At 54.1% G+C, this 24,863-nt stretch overlaps 1 protein-coding gene across 8 annotated transcripts in view; it reads right to left on the bottom strand.

The window, feature by feature from the left end:
- Positions 1 to 24,863, bottom strand: part of ESPN (espin) — a 47,656-nt gene that overhangs the window by 4,675 nt on the left and 18,118 nt on the right. Inside the window, exons 3-12 of one of the 8 annotated variants that reach the window (XM_060201344.1) lie at positions 20,078 to 20,264; positions 19,762 to 19,944; positions 19,516 to 19,647; positions 14,116 to 14,317; positions 11,949 to 12,211; positions 9,326 to 9,487; positions 9,046 to 9,235; positions 4,938 to 5,083; positions 4,588 to 4,851; positions 260 to 2,504 (exon numbers count right to left, since the gene is read on the bottom strand). In XM_060201344.1, the coding sequence (XP_060057327.1) occupies positions 714 to 2,504; positions 4,588 to 4,851; positions 4,938 to 5,083; positions 9,046 to 9,235; positions 9,326 to 9,487; positions 11,949 to 12,211; positions 14,116 to 14,317; positions 19,516 to 19,647; positions 19,762 to 19,944; positions 20,078 to 20,264 (3,520 nt within the window). In that variant the 3' untranslated portion in view covers positions 260 to 713. Of the gene's footprint in view, positions 1 to 255; positions 2,505 to 4,587; positions 4,852 to 4,937; positions 5,084 to 5,304; positions 5,543 to 9,045; positions 9,488 to 9,983; positions 10,730 to 11,948; positions 12,212 to 14,115; positions 14,318 to 19,515; positions 19,648 to 19,761; positions 19,945 to 20,077; positions 20,265 to 24,863 lie in introns of those variants that run through there. The other 7 variants (XM_016192402.2, XM_060201343.1, XM_060201346.1 and 4 more) reach the window with 7 other exon arrangements.

Genomic DNA, 24,863 nt, shown 5'->3' with positions numbered 1-24,863 from the left:
CAGAAGATGAGATTCCTTCACAGGGGCCAGTGGACAGATGGCCCCAGACCCATGATCCAGAATCTCTGAGCACACCCACACACTTGGGTTCCACAGACCCTGCCATCTGGGAGAGTCTCAATGCCCCCTCCTTGTTCCACTGTGAAGAACCTTCTGGCCCATGAATAGCCTAGTCCCATATGGCGTAGGCACCAGCTCACAACTTTTCTGCTGCAATGAAAATGAGTGGGGGTGGGGGCTCCAACACAGGCTAAGTTTTATTACTTGCATATTACTTGCATGTTACAGAAGAGAAAAGATGTACATGTCACAGGAGCCACTGCATACTTGGCTCCCTGACCTCAGCCAAAGAGCCGTGAACGCCAGTGAAAAAGCAGAGAGTAAGAGCCACACTGCCCCCCAGAGGTGAACCACAGTCCTTCAGGGCCTGCTTCTTCCAGCTGACTCCAAAGCCAAGAAGCTGGAGGGCCAGAGAGAGACATTTGGTTTGCCCTGGGCCACACCCCTTATTCAGGCCAATGCCCCCACATCAGGCCCATGGGACCCCCCAAGGCTGAGGCAGGCAGATCCTTGAGCACTCTGGTTTTCCAAGACCACTTGTCCTGAGTATCCTGGGTTCTTCCTGCAAGCTTTTGTCCTTTCAAGGGCATCAAGACAAGCATCAAGCCTAGTTTAAGATGCTTCGAAGTAAATTCTGAATCGAATCGTGTTGTTCAGATGTCAAAAAGCTCTGCCTCCTTCTCCTTCCAGAAGGAGAAGCTGCGGTCGATATAGCGGCAGATGTCCTCATTGCTGAATTCTCCCATCTCAGACACCAGCTCCACCAGGTCTTCCGTGGGGTTTTCGGGCGCAGAACCGGGAGGGTCTGGGTTTGGCGGAGGAGCAGCTGGTGGGGGTGGGGACGGAGGCTGCGGGGCAGGGGTCGGGGCCTCTGGCTGCCCCTCCGTCCATTCCTCCGCCAGAAATGGAACAGCGCCGTCTGCTCCGAGCCCTGTCTCCTCTCTTTGCTCCGCTATCATTTCTTCCCTTTGTGCCTTCTCCGCCTCTTCATCTGCGGCCGGCTCGGCCTCTGGGCTGTCTCCGAAGAACTGGCGCCTAAGATCCTCGAAGCTGTCGTTCCAGCCGCGCCGGCCGGCCTCCACCTCCTCCAGCACCACTCGGTGGAAGAGGCGGATGAGCTCCCACGGGTGGCTGCCCAGCCGGTCGAACATCTCGTAGCACAGCAGGTGGCGGAACTTGCGCTCCTCGCGGCTCAGGCCCATCTCCAGCAGCTGGAAGTAGCCGAGCATGAAGAGGTCGAGCGTGAGGCTGTCGTAGCGCGGGGGCTCACCACCGTCTAGGGGCGGCAGGAAGTGCTCGGGCCAGTACAGTCCGTGCGCCAGGCCCAGGCCTCCCGCGGGGCACTCGGGCACCCGCCTCAGCAGGCTCCGCCAGTGGCCCAGCAGCTTGCCCACCACCTGCCGCTGCTTCAGCAGGCGCCTCAGCCTCACGTCTGGGCCTCCGTCCCGGGGCGTCTGGGGGGGGTTGGCGGCCTCGGGGTACAAAGCGGCGCCAGCAGCCACCACGCGGGGCAGCAGCCGACGCAGGCGCGCCTGGGCGTGGCGCCCGGAGCCGCGGAAGGCCCACTTGCGCCAATGCTCCAGGAAGAGGTAGACGATGCGCTCCTTGCGCAGGTTGATGTAGTCTTGCACGCCGTGCAGCTCGGTGGAGAGCGACGGCCCCTCCGCCTGCGGCTCGACCTCCTGCAGCGCCGCCTGGCGGGCTGGCGTCTCGGGCGGGTCCTGTGCGTCCCGGGGCTCCACGGCCGCAGCTTGCAAGCCGTCGGGGGCAGCGCTCGGCAGGTGAGGGCCGGCCACCACATAGTCCTCCTCGAGGATGGGCTCGCGGTCCGGGGCCCCGGTGGGCAAGGGGAGCTTGCGGCGCGGGGTGTGCTCGGGGGCCGGGCCCTGGGCCAGCCGCTCGTAGGTGGCGCGGAGGTGCTGCACCGAGACGCCGCACTCTAGGATCTCGCGCGCCACCGCCTCCCGGCACCAGCTCAGTGAGTGCGAGCGGCCCAGGCAGAGCGGCCCGGGTTGCCAGGGCGCATCGGGGAGTGGCGGCAACGGCTGGCCGGTGTCCGCGGCCAGTAATTCGGCCAGGTGCGCCGGCCGGCCGCCCAAGGTGGCCAGCAGCGTGGCCATGCTATTGAGTAACATGGAGATCTTGCTGCACCAGGCGGGCAGGCTGGGAGCGCGGCCGTGCATGCGGCGCGGGTCAACAGTGAAGCGCGGTGCCGACAGGGCGGCCGAGATGGGCAGCAGCTGCTCCAGTTCCAGCTCCAGTTCCTCCAGGCGCGCCTCCAGCTGCTGCGCCTTGTGAAGCACCTGCAGATTATCAATTTGCTGCTCGATGCGGAGAATGTCGGCCTCGGTCATGAGCTCACCGAAGGGCCCGAGGATGGCGTTGTGCTCCTGGGAGTACCTCCAGCCCTCGCGGGGGTAGCAGCAGGAGCTGGCGGCTGTCAGCTAAGGCGGGAAGACAAGAGAGGGGAGGGAGGCGTGTCTCCCTCTGGCCCGGCTCCTGCGGCAGAGGCCGCCTGGGCACCCTTTGCATGTCCGGGGTGGTGTAATGGCTCCAGGCTTGGCTGCGTTTGCACGGAAGGCACCCCAAGAGGCCGGAGGGGGTTTGCGTTGGGAGGAGGCTTCGGCCCAGACTGCTGCTCTGGGCGCTGGCAGTGCTCACTTTGATCGCTGGCTAGAGCACAGCAGGTCGTTGTGTGTGTGGCTGCAGAGGCAGGGCGAGCAGGCTGGTCTCTACACCTGGCGTAGTTGCTCATTTACACCACCCACTGAACTTGCAAAAGGCACTGAAGCTGCGTTGCACTTCCACCCTCTCCCACCCAGTCCATCATCTGATTTCAGGCCAGCTCCCTCATCCCTTCTTCCCTGCATTTCTAGCACCCCACTCTCCCAGCAGCATGTACTGAATGAGACTCAATCATATTGAAGCTGTGGCTTCCACTCAGTTCCAACTGCTTTCTTTGGAATGATAATTAATGTAAATATGCAGGCTTTCTAACCTTTTCTTTCTTTTTTATTGCTACCAGAGTTACCGCTGGGGCTTGGTGCTGGCACTACAAATCCACCACTCCAGTTGGCCATTTGTAAACTTTCTTTTCTTTCTATTTTTATTTGATAGGACAAAGAGAAGTTAAGAGGGGAAGCAGAAATAGAGAGGGAGAAAGACATCTGCAAACCTGCTTCACTGCAGATGGGGAACAAGGGCTGGAACCTGGGTCCTTGCATATGGTAATGTGTGTGTTTAATGAATACATCACCACCACCTGGCTCCTTTGTTTCTTTCTTCTCTTCTTTCTTTTATGAAGGATGGGGGGTGGTTGGCACTGGGATTGCATCCAGGCCTCAGTTCTGCAAAGTATTTGCTCTGTCACTGTGCTACACTCTTCCCACCCACTTATTGCAAGGCAATTCTCATATTCCCACTTATTTCTTACTTTTCTCTACCTCTGGCTTTTCCAGGTTGGGATCTGTCCTCACCTCCTACCCCCCCCCCCACCCACTGAGACCCAGTCCCCACAAATCTGATGCCACTTTCCCAGTTAACCTCAAACTCCCAACTATTCTAGTAGAAGGTCCTTTCTTTCCCAGGTCACCCCTGCTGACAGCTGCAGCTCCACCCTCTCAGGAAGCACCATACCCAAGCTGTGCCCACCCTGACTCCCAGTCTTCCTCTGTCCTGCCTTTAACTTGCTGCCTTTTTCAGATCACTTGATCATCTTCCAGGTCTCTTAAAAGGCCTCGCTTCTTCCTTCCTTAAAACCCCTGCAATCAAATAGAGTGGGGACTTAGGGCTGTTCCTGTCCTCTGCAACATCCATATTGTGATAGCTCAGCTGGGGGGGGGGCACAAAACTCTCCTAAGTGCTGTGCTTGCTTGCTGGTTAACCCCCTGCTCCCTCCCAAAGCCACCTCCAGAGCAGATCCCAATATATTCGTCATGAATCCCCCAAAGCCACAACAATGTGTGAATAGACAGACACTCTGGGAGTAGGCAACCCAGGGTTCCTTTGTTAAATGGACCAAGACAAAACTCAGTCCATGAGGACCAGCTCATCTGACAGAACAAAACTGAAACTGAGTGAGGCTCAGAATCAGAGGCTAGAAAGTGATAGTGACCAGGAAAGAGTCCAGGTCAGTTTGAGGACTGTGACCTTTCCCATTCAGCATGGCCCCTGGACCAGACCCGTCAGCCTCACCTAGAAGCTTATTAGCAGTGCACAATCTCAGTTTCACTTACAACTCATGAATCAGTCAACATTTTTTTAAAACAAGAACTCAAGGGGGTTGAGATATAACAGTTCGCTAATCATTACCAGCTCAGTAAGGGCTGCTAAGGTAGGGGTGGGGCTGGGAGCCACCTCAGGAGAGGGGAGAGCGTGCAATCCCGTTTTCCTCCAAAGGTCTAGGAAGCCACCTGAGATTGAGGGGCAAGAACAGATGTGTATGTGGAGGGGGTGAGGGGTGGAGGTTATGGGCCCAGATGCAGACCCCAGGGCCCTCTGGGAAGCCCCACCCCTTCCACCGCCCACCTTCCGCCTCTGCTCCTCCTCCTCTTGCATCTTCAGCTGCAGTTTGCGCACCATCACCTGGCGCTTCCATTCGGGGATGGGACGACCCTGCTCATCGTGTGTGGGGATGAGTGCCTCCACGTCAAGCTGGACGCCTGGTGCTGGGGTGGCGGGCGGCGCCGGCGCCACGCTGCCATTGAGCAAGGGCTGGGGCCCCATGGCCGGCGGGGTGGGGCTCCGGGCCCTGGACGTCGCAGGGGACGCCGGCGGCACCGGCGAGTCTGGCTGCGGGGAGAAGCGGCAGGTCTGAGTGTCCGGCGGGCAGGGACTTGGAGTGCAGGGGGTGCGGGGGCGCCAGGCCAGCCGCCTACCTGGGAGGCCGGCTGCCCGCTGCCTGAGAACACGGTGGTCAGACCCTTGCTCTGGGGCGTTGGCTTCAGGCTCTTGCCTGCCTTGATCTCAGCCAGTAGCTCCGAATTGTCGCCCGTCGGGGACATCATGTTGAAAGACTTGGTGCCTAAGTGAATCAGGCAGGAGAGGAGAAGCTAGCGGGAAGCTGGTTCTGCGTGCTCCGCCTCCCTCCTAGTCCTCCTCTCTAAGGCCCCCCCTTCCCCAAGTCGGGACCCAGAGGGCAAGTGTCTAGATCCCAGGGCTTAGGGGCACCTCTAGGAAGACCTCTAAAGGCAGATTCTCTGACCGAACCTGAGGAGGTCCCACCATCTTCCCAGCTCTACTCACGGGACGGCGGGCAGGTACCTTGGGGCCCTTGGGCATTCATGGTGGCTCTTGGGCCAGACTCAGGGGACTCTAGGGAATGTCTCTGCCCAGGACAGTGACTGTCCAGCTCCAGAGCACTACCTGGGCCCAGACACCTGACCTTTGTCCTGGGTTCCCTAGCTCTGCCCTGCTGGGGTGGAGTCTCCCTCCGGCCCTCTTTCTGCATCAGCAAAGCCCAGTGACCCTTGGACTGAGTCACCTGCGGACTCCATGACTATATAGACTCGGGACACTAGATGCCAGAATCCAGAGGTCCTCCCCACCCCCACCACATACACACCCCCACAGACAGACCCACTGGCAGACAATGGTTGCAAGCTCCAGCACACTGATAGCAAAGCGCTGCTTAGCTCTGCGGGGCCCCAGCAAAGTGGAGCCCTTACCAGGGATCTGGGATGGGGGCCCTCAGGAAGGGGGTCAGGTGTACCATGCAAATGCCTGGGACAGAGTTTGCATTTTCTGACTAGACTGACAGAGATGGCTGGGGCTGGGTAGGGCTGTCTGCAGAACTCCAGAAAGGGATTGGGTCTGAGAGAGGGGTTATAAAATGGACGAGCAGCATCTGGTTCCGCGTGCTAAGTAAACTAGGGATAATGTCAGGAGGAGGAGAAAGGCAAGTGGTGAGAGCAGGTTCTGAGGACTGCACATTTATTCAGGCAAGCCTGGCAGTAGGTGCAGAATGCTTAACCTGTGCTTAGGGCCCCTTCCCTTGGCTTTTCCACCCTGTGCCTATTCCCGGGCCCATGCCTCAGCCAGGATCCACAAGCATGCAGCTACTCACTCTTCCTGTGCCTCAGGACTCTCACTTCTAGGAACAGAGAGGAGAGAAGTGACAGCAAAGTTAGGAGGAGGTTGGGGTGAAGCTAGGACAGCAGGGACAGAGGAGGGGAGGGAGATGGGCACAGGAGGGGGGAGAGTAGAGGAGGAACTTCCTGGCCCAAATGACCATGGTTCAGGCTGCACTGGGGCTCTCTGGGGGGTGATCTGGCTAGTGTCCCCTGAGGGCTGAGAAGGACTGCCATTGGCCCTGATCCCCTAAACAAAGGCCTCATCAGTCTTGGCATTGGGTTGAGAGAGAGCTCCCAGCCCAGGTTCTGCTGAGAAAGGTTGTGTGAAGCCCAGAATCTATTTTTCTCCTGCTTCTAGCTTTAGGCTTCCTTCAGGCTACAGAGGGAAGGAGATGCTGACCAATAGCCCAGGAATGGGGAGGGGGGGTTTTCTGAAGACTCACAGAGGCGTCCACATAGTGCCAAGGGCTCTGACCTGCAAGGGCTGGGACTCCACTGGAACCCCAGGGAGTACAGACTGGCCCTGTCCTGGACCCTACTGTGCCCTTGCACTCCTAGTCAGGAGACAAAGCTTTGCTGGTGATCACTAAGCATGGGCCCTGCACTGAGTGGCTAGGCCAGGAAGGTACCCACTCCACCCCTACCAGGTGGGAATGAGAACATCAGTATCCAAGACCTGCTGGGTCTTTCAGGACTCCTGGAATACTAGACACTACCCATATCAGAAGAGCAGCTCAAGAATGCTAGTTACCAGTTTAGCTCTTTAAAAAGGATGTCCAGGAAGTCGGGCTGTAGCGCAGCGGGTTAAGCGCAGGTGGTGCAAAGCACAAGGACCGGCATAAGGATCCCGGTTCGAACCCCAGCTCCCCACCTGCAGGGGAGTCGCTTCACAGGCGGTGAAGCAGGTCTGCAGGTGTCTATCTTTCTCTCCTCCTGTCTTCCCCTCCTCTCTCCATTTCTCTCTGTCCTATCCAACAACGACAACAACAATAATAGCTACAACAATAAAACAACAAGGGCAACAAAAGGGAATAAATAAATAAAATAAATATTTTTAAAAAAGGATGTCCAGGGGGCTGGGCAGTGGTGTGCCAGTAGATTGCACATGTCGAAATGTGCAAGCACTCTGATTCAAGCCCCCAGCCCTTACCTGTATGGGGAAAGCTTCACAAACCTCTCAATTTCTTTGTCTTTATCCAAAAATAAATAAATACAATAAAATACAATATATATTTAAAGTGGATGTCCAGGGGGCTGGGTGGTGTCACACTTGGTTGAGTGCACACATTACTATGTACAAGGACCCAGGTTCAATACCCCAGTCACCACCTGCACGGGGGAAGCTTCACAGTCAAACAGTGTTGCAGGTGTTTTTCTATCTCCCCTTCCCCTCCAATTTCTTTCTGTCAAATAAAAAAAGTGAAAAATTAAAAAAATAATAAAAGGGGTTCAGGCAGTGGCGCACTAGGTTAAGTGCACATAGTAAGAATCGCAAGGACCCATGCAAGGAACGGATCCCAGTTTGAGCTCCTGGCTCCCCACCCAAAGGGGGTCACTTCATAAGTAGTGAAGCAGGTCTACAGGTGTCTTTCTCTCTCCCTCTCTATCTTCCCTTCTCTCTCAATCTCTCTCTGTCCTATCCTATAAAAAAAAGATGGCCCATGAGGTGGCGTAGTGGGTGAAGCACTGGACTCTCAAGCATGAGGTCCTGAGTTAAATTCCCAGTAGCACATGTACCAGAAGGATGTCTGGTTCTTTCTTTTTTTTATTTATTAATGAGCTTCCTCATTAATAAATAAATTAAAGGGAGTTGGGCAATAACACGGCAGGTTAAGTGCAAGTGGCACAAAGCACAAGGGCTGGCGTGAGGATCCCAGTTCGAGCCTCCAGCTCCCTAACTGCAGGGGAGTCGCTTCACTAGTGGTGAAACAGTTCTGCAGGTATCTATTTTTCTCTCCCCCTCTATCTGTCCTACCCAACAACAACGACATCAGTAACAACAATAACAAGTACAACAATAAAACAAGGGCAACAAAATGGAACAAATTAAATGTTTTAAAAAGTACCCAATTAAAAATAAAAATACTTAAAAATGGAAAAATGTCCACCAGGAGCAATGAATTCGTAGTGTAGGCACAGAGCCCAGCGATAACCCTGAAGACAAAAAAAAAAAAAAAAAGTAAATAAATAAGTTGAAAAGGATGTTCAAGAAAAGAGAATCACTAGGAAGGAGTAGGGAAAGCAAGAAGGGTCACTGGCCTTGTCTTTATGGCTACATTTAGGGAGCTATTCCTGGGGAGTTGTGGCTGGAATGAATCCTCAAGGCATAGGACAAAGAGTCAGGGCCTGTAGCTAGATTGAAAGAACAAAAGTAAAAGAGTGAGGAGTGGAAGACAGGCTCAGAATACATGGGGCAGAAAGAAGGCTGGCCAGCAGCCCTGCCTCTTGGAAGCTAGTTCTCCATCTCAGAGATGACCCGAACTGCCCCTGCGGCTACAGACAGACTATGACCCACATAGTCAACGACTGCCACCTCTCCAGATTCAAAGGAGGTCTCGAAACTTTACATCAGGCTCAACCTGACGCTGTTGACTGGCTACGGAAGAAATGCAAACGCTAGAAGAAGAAGAAGAAGAAGAAGAAGAAGAGCTTCCCTGCAGCACCAGCTCATCGGAAACACCTGCCACCACCCCTCCTGGATGGCAGGCAAGTCAGGAAAGGGATGGAGCCTTGCCTGACTTCATACAGCCAGGTGACTCTGAGCCTTTCCTTCTAACCAAATGCTCACAGGGATGGGAGCTGGCTGGGAGAATTGAAAGGAAAGGGGTATGGAAATGAGGGGCAGTAGCAGTTGGGGAGGGGCCGGTGTCTCTGTCTCCCACCCCCTCGCGGGGCTAGCACCGCCCCCACTCACTGCCAGTGGACGAGGAGGAGCGACGCTGCCCGCAGCCCGGGCCCGCGCCCTCCAAGGGCAGAGGCGGAGCCGGAGGCGGCGAGCTCAGCGCCTCGGGTAGGGGCGGCGGCGGCGGAGGCGGCGGATCCCTGGAAGCCTTGGGGTCCGCGGTGCAGCCGTTGTGCACGTGGTTCCCGGGAAGCAGCGCCGCCTGAGGAGGAGCGAAGGGGCCAGCGAGTGAGAGGCGAGCGGCCCCGCCCGGGCACAGGCGGCCGGCGGGTGCGGGCTGGCGGGCACGCACCTCCTCGCTGTGCGCCATGCCCGGGCGTGCGGCCGGCGACTCCCCGGGACAGCGGCCCAGCTGGCGGTAGTAGTCCCCCGTGCTGGGCTGCTTGCTGAAGGCGCGGGGCTTGCGGCCGGAGTTCTGCCTCCGCAGCTCGTCGGAGCCGGCCCGGGAGCTCAGCTGCGGGGGTGTTGGGGGGGAGACAGCGGGAGGGGAAAGCCTAAGTTTCTTTCTCTCTTAGGCTTCCAGCGTGCAGCCCCCTCCCACCTTCCCAAGGGGTCGTGGCCCATCGCCTTCCTAAACCTTGTGTTCTCACAGCTGGGTCGTGGGGTGGGGATGGGGGTTCCTGGTTGCAGGACGAACTCCCTCGGCCATGCAGGGAGGGGTCCTGGGCACCAGCCAAGGGGCGCAGGGGCCCTCCACAAAGGTCAGAAGGGGCGGGCCCAGGGGCGGAGTGGCCCAGTCCGGACGCCAGGGGGAGCCGGAGAAGGAAGGGGCAGCTCCCAGTTCTGCCAGCCTCGATCTCACCCTACTCCCTCCGCTGAACCGTCCCCAACGCTCCAAGCACCCTCTTCGGCGGGGGTCCCAGTCCCCAGGGAGCCCTCTGGAAGCCTGCGTCCTTGGGGACTCCTGCTTGCCCAGAGCCCTCAGCCGCCCGACCCGGGGCCGCTCCTACCTGCAGCCGTGCTGGTGGCCCCCCGCTGTGCACCTGGCAGCGGGGGCGACAGGGACTCGACACCTGCGTTACCTGATCCTTCCTCTCAGGTTACAGCCCAGCCCGTGCGCGCCCGAGCCTATGAGCTCCACTGGCCTGACATCACGCAGGGCCCACCAATCCCGGCCGCCCCCCCCCCCAGCAGAGATGCTACTGGGACGCTGAGCCCTCCCCCACATCTGACCGCAATGCCAGGCCCGCCCTGTCGGCCAGATGTGTCTCCGCCCCCTGCACCTCTCCTAGTGGATCTTCACTGGGCCTGTATCCCACCCCACTGGTCCCCTGCTTCTCCCGCCCCGACGGCGGGCAGCGAACCCCTCATGTTTGTCCAGCCTGGGTTCCGGGTCACGCCCCCACCCTTACCCTCCAGCATCTGGAAGCCATCCGCGAAAGCGACACCGACACCCGCGCCCCAGGTTCAGGTTTCAGGCAGGCTCAGGTGACAGCGATGGTCCGCCCTGTCGCAGCTGCCCCCCCACCCCCACGCGAAGGCCAGCCCCAGGAAGACTGGAGGCGGAGGGGCCAAAGGCCGAGTGCGGAGGCCGGCCCCTCTGCCACCCCTGTCCCCGTGGTGGCCCGGACCCCCCAGGCCCCACCTGACCCGGCTCACGTTGCAGGAAACGCGACACTGCAGGATTTGTTTTCTGGGCCATCTCGTCCCCTCCGCGCCCCCTGCACCCCTCCCCTCCCTCTGCGCTGACGCCAAGACCCGGCTCCCCACGATGGTCAGACCAAATGCCCAGTCCGGGCAGGGGGTGCAGCAGGCACATAAAGGACCCTTTGTGTAGCGACCCAGTGCCTGTGGCCCTGCACGCACACACCTTGAGGGGCGGTGCAATCTCTATGCTCTGTCTGAGGGGAGGGGTGCTGGCCCAGCCACCTGCCCTGTGGCTAGGGCTGGCCCTGGGCTCCCCTCAGGCCTCCTCTGGGCTCCTTCACCTCCTTGAGATTGAAAGGTTGGTCTAAGGTGGCATGGAGGGGATGGGGCTGCGTGTGAGTCAGTAGGAAGCCCGTGTCCCTTCCCTTCCAGACCCAATGGTCTTGAGCCCTGGGCCCCAGTGTCCCAGGCTTGGGAGAGGACTGCATATGACCAGGGTTCCCACGAGGGTGGGGTGGGGGGTGGCAGTAGGGGTGTGGCTCTAGGCAGCATTCAGTCACCTATAGTCTCAAGCTGCTCCTTCAGCTTTTCCAACATGGTTCTGTCCCTGGGCCTGTGCCCCAGGGTCCTGCCTCAGCCCTCCTGCAGGACTTTGCTCCATAATCTGACACAATCCTAGGAGCAACCAGTGTGTCCAGTTCAGACTTATCACTGCTTATGAACCAGCCTATCCCCAGGCTTTGCCTCACTGCAGTGCACCCCCTAACACACACCCCATACCCAGCTTTCACCCCTAAGAGGGCAAGCCCTAATCTGGGAACTGGCCCCTACTTCACCCCAACCCACTCCCCATCTCCTACTGCCAATCGTACCAAGTTTATTTAGTTCTCCCTCAACTTGCCTCCCACTTCTCCTGGTCCCCCAGCATCACAGCCACACTGCCTGGAGGCCATCTCTCTTGGGGAGCTAGAATTCCCAGCCAAGCCTAGGCAGTGGGCATATGTGTGCTTGTGGAGAGGCAGTTTATATAGTTTATGCTCCACCAACAGTGGAGCTCCACCCTGTGCCCTTCCACTTTGTGAAAGAAGTGTGTGTGGGTGGGGGGACTCAGCTTCCAGAGATGCAAGGCAATCTAACCAGATGTTCCTTCAACCATCTCCCCCCCCCCCAAAGGAGGGTGGCTTTATCCCCAAGGCCTGAACCTCAGTCCCCATGGAGCTAGTTGTTGGTCCGGTGACCCCCCCCCCCCCACAGGCCTCATCTGCAGCCCATCAGCCTAGTCCCAGCGCTGGGAAGTGGGAGAGCTCGGAGAGGAGAGGATTCACTACCTCCTTCTTGAAGGTCTCCACGTGGCGGAGTTTGTTCTTGGTCTCCATGTAGATGTCAGCTGCTTGAAGCCCCCTGGGGGGCTTGGGAGCTGGGTACCCTGGTGGGGGTGGAGGTACTTGGGTGCCTGGAGGTGGGGGTGGTGGAGGGAAGCTGGGTGGTGGTGGTGGAGTGGTTCTCTCTGCCTTGCTCCAGGGCAGGCCTAGCTCCGGGCTCAGCATGTCCATGTAGCTCTGTATATCTGTAGCTCTTGCGCTGGACAGCCCTGGGCAGGGAGGGAAGATTGGGTGGGGGAGCTTGCAGGGAGACTGAAACTCTTTACCCCCTGGAACCAACTTGCCAAGGGGCAAGGTAGGCTCAGGAGCACACCATAGGCCTTGGCAGAGGAGCCACCTTCTCCGCTGCCTTGTATGAGATAGGGGAAAGTCTATGTACTCAGGTTTGGAGGGGAGGCCTGGGTGCTCCAAGGGGGTATCTGCAGAGCAGGGACACCTGGAGGGCAGAGGGACAGTCTCTCAGGGCAGACCTGGTTGGGCAAGGTGACAACAGCAGGCCTGACCACACCCAGTCATTTTAGTGCACCCTGCCAATTCTGCAGGCCACCACCTACTGGCCAGAAACAACTACCACAGGCGATGGACATCTGTCTTTGGGGTACACTCCGTGCACACACACACATGCATGCCTAGCCCCTGCCTGAGCCTCTGTGCCCTCATATGTGTTTGTGGCATGTACAGATGCTTGTGTATGAGTGTGTTTGCATTAGTCTGTGGGTGCATTTTGTAGATGTATACATATTTCTGCATATGTTTGCACACATGGAGCTTGGAAATAGAGGACTGTGTGTGGTGTACCTTTATCTGCATAGTTCAGGATGTGTGGTCATGCAGTATTATCTAGACACTGTGTATACATGTGTGCAAATGTGCACTTTTTTTTTGTCCTCAATGGGATGCTTTTTTCAGATGTAGAAGAGACAGAGAGAGTCCACAGCACTGAAATTTCCTCCAATGTAGTGGGGTGGGAGGCTCAAACCTAGGTCACACACATGGCAAAGTAGTGTGCTATCCAGAAGAGCTATACTGCCAGCCCATGTAAATGTGCACCTTTTGCATGGCAGCCCAGGAGGTGGCAGAACGGATAGAATTTAGACCCTCATGTATAAGGTACTGAGTTTTACTCCCGGCATGAGATGCTCTGGCTATTTCTCTCCCTGTTCACTAATAAATTAATCTCTAAAACCATGTATGTGAGGGGTTGGGTAGATAGCATAATGGTTATGCAAAAAAAGACTTTCATGTTTTGAGGTCCCAAATTCAATCCCCAGCACCACCATAAGTCAGAGCTGAGCAGTGCTCTGGTCTCTGTGTATCTATTCCCTTCCCTCTCAAATTAAAATAAAAAATAAAAACTTGTATAAAATGGAAAAAACAAGGGGGCTGGGTGGTGGTACATGAGGTTAAGCACACATAGTCCTATACTCAGGGACCAGTGCAAATATTCAGGTTTGAGCCCCCACTCCTCACCTGTGAGGGGAGGGGTTAAGCAGGTCTGCAGGTATCTACCTTTCTCCCTCTATCTCCCCCTGCCCTCTCAATTTCTCTCTGTCCTATTGAACAAAATGGGAAAAAGAAAAAAAAATAACCACTAGGAGCAGTGGATTTATAGTGCTGGCACCATGCCCCAGTGATAACCCTGTAGGCAAAAATAAATAAATAAATAAATAAATAAATAAACACATTTGTGTGTGAGGGAGAAACCAGAGTACTGCCCTGCCATTCATGATGTTCTATTTGATTTTTCAACTTTCTTGTTTTTATGTGGTGCCAGAGACCAGCTCAAACCCAGGTCCTCACAATTGTAAGGTCTGTACTCTACCACCTCCCCAGCCCCAAGTGTGCACTGAGATTTGGTAGGTGTGGGAGTGCTTCCAGGAAGATGCTGTGTATATGCATGTGAAGACAAAGAACTGTGTGTGAGTACTTCTGGGCTTCAACGGGGAGAGTGCATGCGGCGGTGCAGGCATGTGTGTGATGAACTCATGAGGGTCACCTGTCCTTCCCATCATCAGCATCTACATCTGGGGACCTGGGTAGCTCCAGTGTCACATGTGGGTAGAGAGGCCCATGTCTGTTCTCTGGCCCTCCTCCTTGTCCCTTGCCCACTCACCATGCAGGGGGTGCCGGCCCTTGATGCTGGAGTGGCTGGAAGAGCAGGAGTCGTAGTTTGAGAGAGTGCTGGCGGGTGAGCTGAGGTCAAAGTTGGGCGGCTGGACAGACATGGTGGTGTTGGGTGAGGACATGCCCGAGTCAGGCTGCTTGGTCTCCAGCTCTGCTGATGGATCTCGGGACAGCACACGGTGCTCCACGCTCTAAACAGAAGAAGGGGGAGCCCCTGAGGACCACCCCCACCACCCCAGCATCCTGGGCAGTTGCCCCCCTCACTATGTGATCTCAGCTAACCGACTACCCTTTCTGATTTCCCTGTCCCACTGAGAGAAAATGTCTTTCAGGGTCTCTCTAGACTAAGGTTCTTATCAATCTCACCCTTTGGTGGCAAGACAACCCTCCCCATCCCTCCTTCCTCAGGGTAGCAGGGACCCTGTGCATCCTCAAGGGAAGAAAGTTGTGATCCCAGCATTCCTTCCTTTTTTTCTTTTTTTGACCATCATGCTTTCACTATGAATCCACTGCTCCCAGCGGCCATTTTTTTTCTTTTTTTCCCCTCTATTTTTATTTGATAGGACAGAAAGAAATTGAGGGGGGGAGGGGAGAGAGAGAAAGTGAGACACCTGCAGACCTGCTTCACTACTCATGAAGCTTCCCTCCTGCAGGTGGGGAGTGGGGGGGGGGTGCTCCAACTTGGGTCCTTGCGCCTGGAAATGTGTGTACCACCACCTCACTCTCGGCTCCTCCACCCAACCCCAGCATTCCTTCATTGGGCACAGAACCTACAGTCCAGGGGACCTGGGAGAAAAGTGGATCAGGTGTTGTGGCTGGGAATAGGGAAGGGTTACCGAGCCCTCCAACATGCATGTAAGACTGCTCCCCTTAACCTGGCCACCAACAACCCCTCTTTGCTCTTTGCCTGAATTTGGCAAATCCCAGCAGCACTCCAACCCTTTCTCCTAGTGGGGTTCAGGGAAAAAAGTGGGGCTCAGGGTGGCCCAGCAGAACTGGGGTGGGCAGCCCAATCTCAGCTGCCCTCTCTCACCACTGTCAGAGTCCCTGCCCAAAGGCTGACCCTCCTGGCGTGGGAGTGGGCCGGGGGGTGCTTACGTTGCCCATGTTGGCCCTGCTGCCGCCAGCCCGCCTGCTTGCTGTCTCCTGCCCAGGTCTTTGCTTCCCTGCCCCGTGCCCCCTCCCTGCTCGAAAAGTGTCACAGCCCCCTTGGGAGCATGAGGCAGGCCTGGCGCCAGGTAACCGCTCAGCAGCCATGCTCATTGGCCCTGTAATTAGGGGCTCTGTGGGAGTGTTTGCCTTTTCTGGGCCAGCGTCCTGGCTTGAAGTTGTCACGGCTGCAGCTGGGCCTGCATGTGTGTGTGTGTGTGTGTGTGTGTGTGTGTGTGTGTGTGTGTGGTGTGTGGTGATGTGTGGTGATGTGTGGTGTTGTGTGGTGTGGAGGGGGAGGTGGGGCAGGGTACCTGTATAGCACCCACTTCAGTGGGGCTAGACTAGGCTACTTACCCTCTGAGACAAGAAAAGCCTTAGGAATTGAATTGGAAGGATCAGCTAAAGATAAGCTTTTTCTGGCTGGTCCCCTACCCAGGACACTACCCAGGACACTGTATGTCCAGCTGAACCCCAGGACAGATTTTACCCAAGAAAGGACTATTGGGTGGTGAGCACCCTGTCACCAGAGTATACAAGCAGGGCTCTTTCCAGCCAGGACTCTGTGATATGAGGTAGTATATAGAATTAGCTCCCACTTCATCTCCTGTGAACTGCTGCTGCTGGCAAGAAATAAATGGTAAACTCTATCCCTTGACTTCAGATGCCAGCAGGTTCCCACCCAGTGCCTTATGATCTTGATCTCTCTTGATCATCACAGTAAACTGTTATCAATAGCTGTCACATGTGGCAGTTATGCAGCCCCACCCTGTCACCTCACTAACTGGTGGAGGGGGCAGTGGTGCCCTGGTTGAGAGCACACCTGTGTACAAGGACCCAGGTTCAAATGCCCAGTCCCCACATGCAGAGGGGGAGCTTCACAAGAAGTGAAGCAGCAGTGCCACAGGTATCTCTCTTTCTCTTTCTCTCTCTCTTTCCCCCACTCAATTTCTCTCTGTCCTATCAAATAAAATTAATTAAAAACTAAAATGTATTCCATAACTGAGGAAATAGTACAATGGTTGTGCAAAAAGAGTTTCATGCCTGAGGCATCGAAGTTCCCAGGTTCAATCCCCACACCACCATAAGCCAGAGTTGAGCAGTGTTCTGGTTAAAAATGATGATGATGATGATGATACTATGTAATAAAATAAAATCTATTTCACACCCTAATTGGAAAGGTAGTACTGCTTCCCCCACTTACAGATGAAAAAACTCAGGAGCATAAAGTAAAAGTGACTCATTCAAGATCACACACATAGCTGGTACCTAGGGGAAGTGACCTTTAAAAGCATCATCTAGGGAGCTGGGCGGTAGCGCAGCGGGTTAAGCGCACATGGTGCAAAGTGCAAGGACCGGAGTAAGGATCCCGGTTAGAGCCCCTGGCTCCCCACCTGCAGAGGAGTCACTTCACAGGCGGTGAAACAGGTCTGCAGGTGTCTATCTTTCTCTTCCCCTCTCTGTCTTCCCCTCCTCTCTCAATTTCTCTCTGTCCTATCCAACAACGACACCACCGATAAACAACAAGGGCAACAAAAGGGAAAAAATGGCCTCCAGGAGCAGTGGATTCCTAGTGCAGGCACCAAGTCCCAGCAATAACCCTGGAGGCAAAAAGAAAAAAAAGCATCATCTTAGCTACAGAGTTTGTGCCTCTGACTTTTGTTAGCTCTAAGGTCAGGGATAGGCATCCCAATGCTTCTGCCCCTGGAGCTGATCTACAGCCTTCTGAGAGGGCACCTGTGAGATCCATTCCTTCTTCCACTCCTGCCCCATAGCAGGCATAGAGTCAGCAAGGTGACGCCCTGGACTCCAAGCCACACACAACTGGGTTTAAGTCCCAGGTGGGTACAGGAGGCTGTGTAACTGTAATAAAACAATTTTAAAAGAATAACACAAGTTTTCAGTTATGAAGCAACTATAAGCAAACACAGCTTCCAGGCCCCACTAATAGTTCTGTACCCTTGGGCCTCCTTGAGACCCAATTTGCTCATCTGTGAAATGGGGACACTGAGAGTTCAATAAGTTAGTCAGAATGAGTGGTTGGGGGCCAGGTGGTTATGCATTCAGAAGAGCACATATCATGGTCCAGAAGGTGGCGCAGTGGATAAAGTGTTTGTATAACCTCAAGCAGTGGATAAAGCATTTGTATAACTCTCAAGCATAAGTTCCTGAGTTCAATCCCTGGCAGCACATGTACCAGAGTGATAGCTGGTTCTTTCTCTCTCCTCCTTTCTCATCAATCAATAAATTAATAAATCTTTAAAAAACAAGAGTGGGGGTAGATAGCATAATGGTTATGCAAACAGACTGTCATGCCTGAGGCTCCGGAGTCACAGGTTCAATCCCCAGCACCACCATAAACCAGAGCTGATCAGTGCTCTGGTAAAAAAAAAAAAAAAAAAAAAGAGGAGCACACATCACTATGCCTGAGGATTTGGGCGCAGGCACCAGGTCCCCACCTTTCTTTTTAAGATCTGTTTAGAGGCTCATCTGAAAGAGCACACATGTTATCAAGCCCAACAACCCAGCTTCAAATGCCCTTTCTCCACCTGCTTCTCTCTCTCTCCCTCTCTATCAAAAACAGAATGAAAAAAACAACAGTATTTATTTATATGGTATGCTTGTTTTGTTATGTATACAACTGAGGTTCAGGTCTGCCCCACTGTACTAAAGGAAGCTTTGGTGCTGTGGTGTCTTTCTGTCTGTTTCAGTCTTTTTATCTGAAAAAGTTGGCCTGGAATGGTGAGGCCATAGTGACAGAGAAAAAAAAATTTTTTTTAAACTAGAGAACTCAGTTCTGGCTTATGGTGATTTGGGTGGGTTGAACCTGGGACTTTGGAGCCTCAGGCATGAGAGTCCATTATGTTATCTCCCCCTGCCCCACTCTAAATTAGAGTGTAGAGCTAGTATAATGGTTAAGCAAAAACAACAACAACAACAACAACAAAAAACAACCTCATGCTTGGAGCTCTAAAGTCGGTTCAACCCTCAGGCACCACAGTATGCCAGAGCTGAGCAGTGCTGATAAAATAAAATAAAATAGGGCTGGGGAGATAGCATAATGGTTATACAAATAAGTTTAATGCTTAAGGCTCCAAGGTCCCAAGTTCAATATCCAGCACCACCATAAATCAGAGCTGAGCAGTACTCTAGTAAAATAAATAAATAGAGACCAGGCAGTAGCGAAGCGGGTTAAGCACACATGCATGAAGTTCACAACTGGTGCAAGGATCCCGGTTTGAGTCCCCCGGCTCTCCATTTGCAGGGGGGTCGCTTCACAAGTGGTGAAGCAGGTCTACAGGTTTCTATCTTTCTTTCCCCTCTCTGTCTTCCCCTACTCTTTGTCCTATCCAACAATAACAATAATAATAATAACAACAGGGGCAAAAAAAAAGGGAAAAAATGGTCTCCAGGAGCAGTGTATTCGTAGTGCAGGCATAGAACCCCAGGGATAACTCTAGAAGCAAAATAAATAAATAATAAATAAAATGATGAAAGAGAGACTAAAGCATGCAATTGGACTCAGGACCTCATACTTAAAAGTGCAAAGTCCTAGCCACTGCTCCACCTTGAGGCAGTAGTATGTAAATGATTTGTGATTTCTCCCCACCTTTATTCTTATTAGGTGGACACTAGTCCTCTTTCCCATCACTCTTCTCTTCCACCTCCTCCCTCCTCAGTAGTTCTGGGTTAATAAATCTCCTAGACTAGTGGTTTCGGAGAGGGGGCTTGCTTTTAAAAAAAATATTTGTTTATTTATTTATTCCCTTTTGTTGCCCTTGTTTTATTGTTGTAGTTATTATTGTTGTTGTTGGATAGGACAGAGAAATGGAGAGAGGAGGGGAAGACAGAGAAGGGGAGAGAAAGACGCCTGCAGACCTGCTTCACCGCCTGTGAAGCGATTCCCCTGCAGGTGGGGAGCCGGGGGCTGGAACTGGGATCCTTACAGCGGGTTAAACGCACGTGGCACCAAAGGCAAGGACTAGAGTAAGGATCCCGGTTCGAGCCCCTGGCTCCCCACCTGCAGGGGAGTCGCTTTACAGGCCGTGACGCAGGTCTGCAGGTGTCTTTCTCTCCCCCTCTCTGTCTTCCCCTCCTCTCTCCATTTCTCTCTGTCCTATCTAACAACGACGACATCAATAACAACAATAATAATAACTACAACAATAAAACAAGAGCAACAAAAGGGAAAATAAAAAAACAAAGATCCAGATGGGTACAGATGCGGGCGGGGTCGTACCAAGTTCTCCACAGTGCGCAAGTAGCGGGTGCAGTGGCTGTGGCCATTGTAGTCCGAGAGGTCCGCAGCGGTGTAGCCGTCGCGGTCACGCACGTCCAGCTCGGCGCCGTTCACTACCAGAATCTGGCAGCACTGCGAGGCATCGGGTGAAGATCATAGGCCCCAGCGGGGAGCCACCCCCACCTGACCCCTGCCGCAGCACCATCGGGGGCTCGCTAGGCCGGCTCCTGCCCCTCCCACCCTCACCTCCAACTCCCCGTTTTCGGCGGCGTCATGCAGCGGGGTCCCTCCCCACAGGTCAGCCGAAATCTCGCCGCCGTGTAGTAGGAGCCAGCTGAGCACTTTGGCGTGGCCGCGGCTGGCCGCGAAGTGCATGGCTGTGGCGCCGTCCTTGTCCTGCTCTGACAAGCTCACGTCGGTGCAGCTCACCTGGACCCGCCCGGCGGGAAAGAGAGGCGGGGGCTGGGCAGCAGGCACTTCCAGCCCCGCCCCCACAGACAAGACCACGCCCACTATAAGTACCGCCCCCGCGGTCTCCGCCCCGCCCAGTCCCCCAGTTTACCAGCCACACTATGACCGGGCAGTGGCCCATCTGCGCCGCGGCGTGCAGTGGAGTCATGCCGTCGTGGGCGCAAGTGTGCGGGTCCGCGCCGCACTCCTGCACCAGGTACTGTGTCGCCTCCAGGTGGCCTTCCTGGCACGCCAGGTACAGAGGTGTGGCACCATTCTTGGTTTGGGCATTCACTCCCCTGCGGAGACAGCACACCCAATTTGGACTCTCAGTGCCCAGCCCTCTAAATCCTTCTTAAGCCCCTCGCCCCAAACCTCAGAGGGCTGAAAGAGTGGGTCACAGTAGGTCTAGTCATTGGTTCCGACTGTCCCCACTCCTGAACTCTTAGTCCCACGTCAACCTCCCTCAGCTCCCCAGCCTCTCTCTCTGGGCTACTCCACCCCACCCAAACCTCTACAACTTCCTTCCTACATGTACTTGAGAGCTGGCCCATCCTCAGTTTTACAACTTTTTTTTGGGGGGGGTTGGGACGGGCGGGCAGCGGTGCACCAGGTTAAGGGCACATGTTGCTGTAAGCAAGGGCCCGTGCAGCCAGCTTCACAAATAAGTGAAGCAAATACTGCAGGTTTCTCTCGGTCTCTCTTCTTTCTCAATTTGTGTGCTATCAAATAAAGGGGAAAAAGAGGTCTTTTGTTGTTGTTGTTTTAATTAATTTATTTTCCCTTTTGCTGCCCTTGTTTTTTTATTGTTGTTGTAGTTATTGTTGCTGTGATTGATGTCGTCGTTGTTAGATAGGTCAGAGAGAAATGGAGAGAGGAGGGAAAGACAGAGAGGGGGAGAGAAAGATACCTCAGACCTGCTTCATCACCTGTGAAGTGACTCCCCTGCAGGTGTGGAGCCGGGTCAAATGGGGATCCTTGCGCGGGTCCTTGCTCTATGCTACCACTGGATTTCCTGCGTGTTGTTTTTTAATTGGAGGAAGAGAGAGAACTTGAGCATCACATGCTATGCTGAGAATGGGACTCTGGACCTTATGTTTTAGGGTCTAAAACTTCATCCACTGTGCCACCTTCTGGCCACTACTCCACCTTTTAACCAAGCTAATGAGGATGCAGTGATCTAGCCTTCCTCTCTCTCCCTCTCTCTCAGTTTTATTATATTTATTTATTGAATAGAGACAGCCAGAAATTGAGAGGGGAGGGGGGATAGAGACAGAGAGACACCTATAACATTGGTTCACCACTGGCAAAGCTTTCCTCCTACAGGTGAGGGCCGGGAGCTTGAACCCAGGTCCTTGCTCACTGTAACTTACGCTCTCAACCAGGCGTGCCACCACCTGGCCCCTGGCCTCTCTCTACTTTTTCAGTCACACTGACCTATTGACCTACAGCTTTCAGGTGCTATACTAATGTCAGCAGGCAGTTCATACTGAAGGTACTAACTTGGGTCCTGTCAGCATCCCCATTTTGGAAGGACAGTGAGGCTCTGACTTGCTGAAGATCACAAGCTAGTAAGTGGCTTCTGGGCCCCCCTCTCAGTAAAGCTGGGGCTGGTGCACAGTAGGCACACTGGGAGTGGAGCATGGAATGGGAAAGAGACTATCCATCTCTCCTCTGCTTTGGGTTGCCCTGGGGCCCAAGTGGAAGTTGTCATTGCTCTTCAGCTCCCACAGTTTTCCAGAAAAATGGCCAGGCCAGTTTCCCTGCTGCCCCACCCCAGGGGTTGGGTCTCAGTCCCCAGTTTAGACCCCTCTGTGGGAGCTGAGGGGCAAGGTGCAGTAACCTCTGATGGGCACCAGGTAGCACCACAGTGCAGGTCCAGACCCATGAGGCTCCCAGCGACCTCTCCAGTCCATCAGATATAAGGGGGTGGGAACCAACCTCAGCAGCCTCCCTCTCCCTGAAAGTGCAATCCATGCCATATCACCTCCTCCTGCCCAGCTCTGCCTACCTAGCCTGTTCAGGTTTATCTTCTTCACCCCCAACCAGCCACTCCTTGCCTCATCAACTCCGCTACTGGCTTGTACATCAACAAAGTTGCCAGGTCACAACCCCCCCCTCCACAAACCTGCTCACCCATCCTCTTGTCACCTCCCGTGTGATTTGGTCTCTCACTCTTACAGCTTCCTGGGACCCTCTCAGCTTACTTCTTTCTCTATCCCTAAATTCTGGTGTCTCTCTTAATATTTATCAGAGAGACAGAGAAGCCAATGTATCACTGGCACATGTGATACCATGTGGGATTAAACATGTGATACAGTAGGCTTAAACTCAAGACTTCTTGCTTGAGAGTCTAATGCTTAACCCACTGTGTCACCTCTAGGGCTGCAAACTCTGGTCTTAGTCTACACCCTGATCCCTGAACACCTGCAGGCTTAGCCTGTCCTTGGGGCAGGTACCCCTTCCCAGACACAAAGCTGTCATTTGCCAGGCTTGGTGGCAAGCCTGGCCCTTCATGTGTTCAGAGATGAGCAGGGACATCCATACCATGCTGCACCCCCCCACTCCCCGCCCACACTACTCACCCGTGTCAGGGCCTGAGCAGCACAAAGCCTCCCAGTCCACTGTGCTTAGGCAGGACATGCTGGCCCCAGGCCACTGGCCTCCACGCCTCAGTGCCACCATCACTCCCACACATCCATTCACATGCTGCTGCGTCAGTAACGGCCTATTTAATATTTCATGGCCAACACTCAGTGGCCTAAATTATTCACCCTGTAACCAAGGTGCAGCAAGTGTTGGGGTTCTGAGGGCTGAAGGCTGGAGGGGGCCATCATCCAGGGCCCCCTGGACTCCCTGTGGGGAGGCCCAAGGTAAGGTGCTCAAGTTGGGGCCCCAGATCCACTCGGAGCCTTGGCCTCCCAGCAACAGCCATTGGCAGGTATCCATGACCCAGGGGTGCCAGGTCAGCCTGAGGTCTGAAGAGCTGGCACAGAGTGGGGCCCAAGTGGGAGGGACAGTAAGGCCCGCCAGGCCACTTACTAGCACTCCCAACTGGGGACACTGGTTCAGGGTCAGTGCTCAGTATGCCCTAGTTCAAGTTCTAATTTGTCACCATTATTAGTAGCATTTTAGCCTCTGCATCCTGGGTTGCAAACCCCAGGACAGGGGTGAGAAATGCTGATGTGCCAGGAAGAAAACAGTTGCTAGGCTGTTCTACCTTGGCTTGAGGGTGAAGGTGGGTGGGTACCCTCCTCATGCTTACTGGAGGATTATACAAATAGCCTTGAGCATAAGAAAAGAAACACACTAACGTGATACAGATGAAGAAATGAATGTGAAAGCAACAGTAGTAGTGGATACTAAAGACAGCAGGTATCATTTAGTGGACATTATTCCCTTCCAAGCACATTCTCCCACCTGATCCTTGTGATGACCTCAGGAGAGGTGTTACCACTGTTCCCCTTTCACAGATGAGGAGACTGAGGCCTCAAGGGCCAATGTCAGCTGATGGGAGAGTGGCAGGTTCACATTTGGGGCCTGAGGCTTTGGCTGCAGAACCTGCTCTTCACCCAGCCCATGTGTGTGCACACCCTTCCTAATTTCTGTCTGTCTGTCCTTGCCACCCTGCCCCATGCTCACTACACAACTTCTCTAGAGGTCTGCCGGGGTAACCTGCTGAGGACACAGTCAGCTGCTTTGCCTACCTGCTCAGCTCTCCTGGGACTGGGGACAGCCAGGCAGCTCTGTGGGTGAAGAACTAATGCCCTGGGTCAGATGAACATGGGTGTGGGCTGGCAAAATAGCTCACTCGGCTAGTGTGCTGCTTTGCTATGTGTGTGAAGTCTAACCTCCACCTCATTGAAGAAAGCTTCAGTGCTGTGGTGTGCATATTCCTCTCCCCCCCTTTCTCTCTCTCCTTCTCTATCTCTTATCTTTTTCAGCTTACAGTGGTGAAGCCTTGGAAATGAGAAAAAAAAATGGATGAGAACTCCCCCAACTTGACTTTGCCTCTTGTCTTTATTCTTAAAGGTACCCAGACTGGGAGATGGCTCAGCAGGTAAAGTTCACACTTCAGTATGAAGTTGGGGCTTTGATCCCTGGTACCACATCGCACCAAAAAGGAGCAGCATTTAATTCTCTCTTTCACCTCCTTATAAAAAAATATATATGGGACTGGGTGGTGGCGCACCTGGTTTTAAGTGCACCTGCAGGAAGAAAGCTTTGCAAGTGGTGAAGCAGTGCTGCAGGTATCTCTCTGTCTCTCTCCCTCTCTATCTCCCCTTTCCCTCTTGATATCTGGCTGTCTCTATCCAATAAATAAATATAATAAAAATGTGTGTGTGTGTGTGTGTGTGTGTGTGTGTGTGTGTGTGTGTGTGTGTGTAATAAGGGCGTCAGGCTGTGGCACACCTAGTTAAATGCACAAGGACCCAGGTTCAAGCCCTATTCCCCACCTGCAGAGGGAAAGTTTCATGAATGGTGAAATAGTGCTGTAGGTCTCTCTCACTCCCTCTTTCCCTGTCTGTTTCTCTCTTGCCCCTCAAGTCCTCTATGTCCTATCAAATAAAATAAAGTTTAAACTTTTTAAAAGAAGATGGTTAAATCAAACCTAGAAAAAGAAATAATAATAATAATGAGTCGGGCAGTAGCATAGCAGGTTAAGCGCAGGTGGCGCAAAGCTCAAGGACCGGCGTAAGGATCCTGGTTCGAGCCCCCGGCTCCCCACCTGCAGGGGAGTCGCAAGCTGTGATGCAGGTCTGCAGGTGTCTTTCTCTTTCCCCCTCTCTGTCTTCCCCTCCTCTCTCCATTTCTTTTTGTCCTATCCGACAACAACAACAACAATAATAACTACAACAATAAAACAATAAGGGCAACAAAAGGGAATAAAAAAAGAA

The sequence above is a fragment of the Erinaceus europaeus genome, chromosome 11 (genome assembly GCF_950295315.1).
Source record: "Erinaceus europaeus chromosome 11, mEriEur2.1, whole genome shotgun sequence".
In the NCBI taxonomy this organism is placed as follows: Eukaryota; Metazoa; Chordata; class Mammalia; order Eulipotyphla; family Erinaceidae; genus Erinaceus; species Erinaceus europaeus.
The sequence above is the reverse complement of the archived record's forward strand: the minus strand, read 5'-3'. Positions and strand labels throughout refer to the sequence as shown.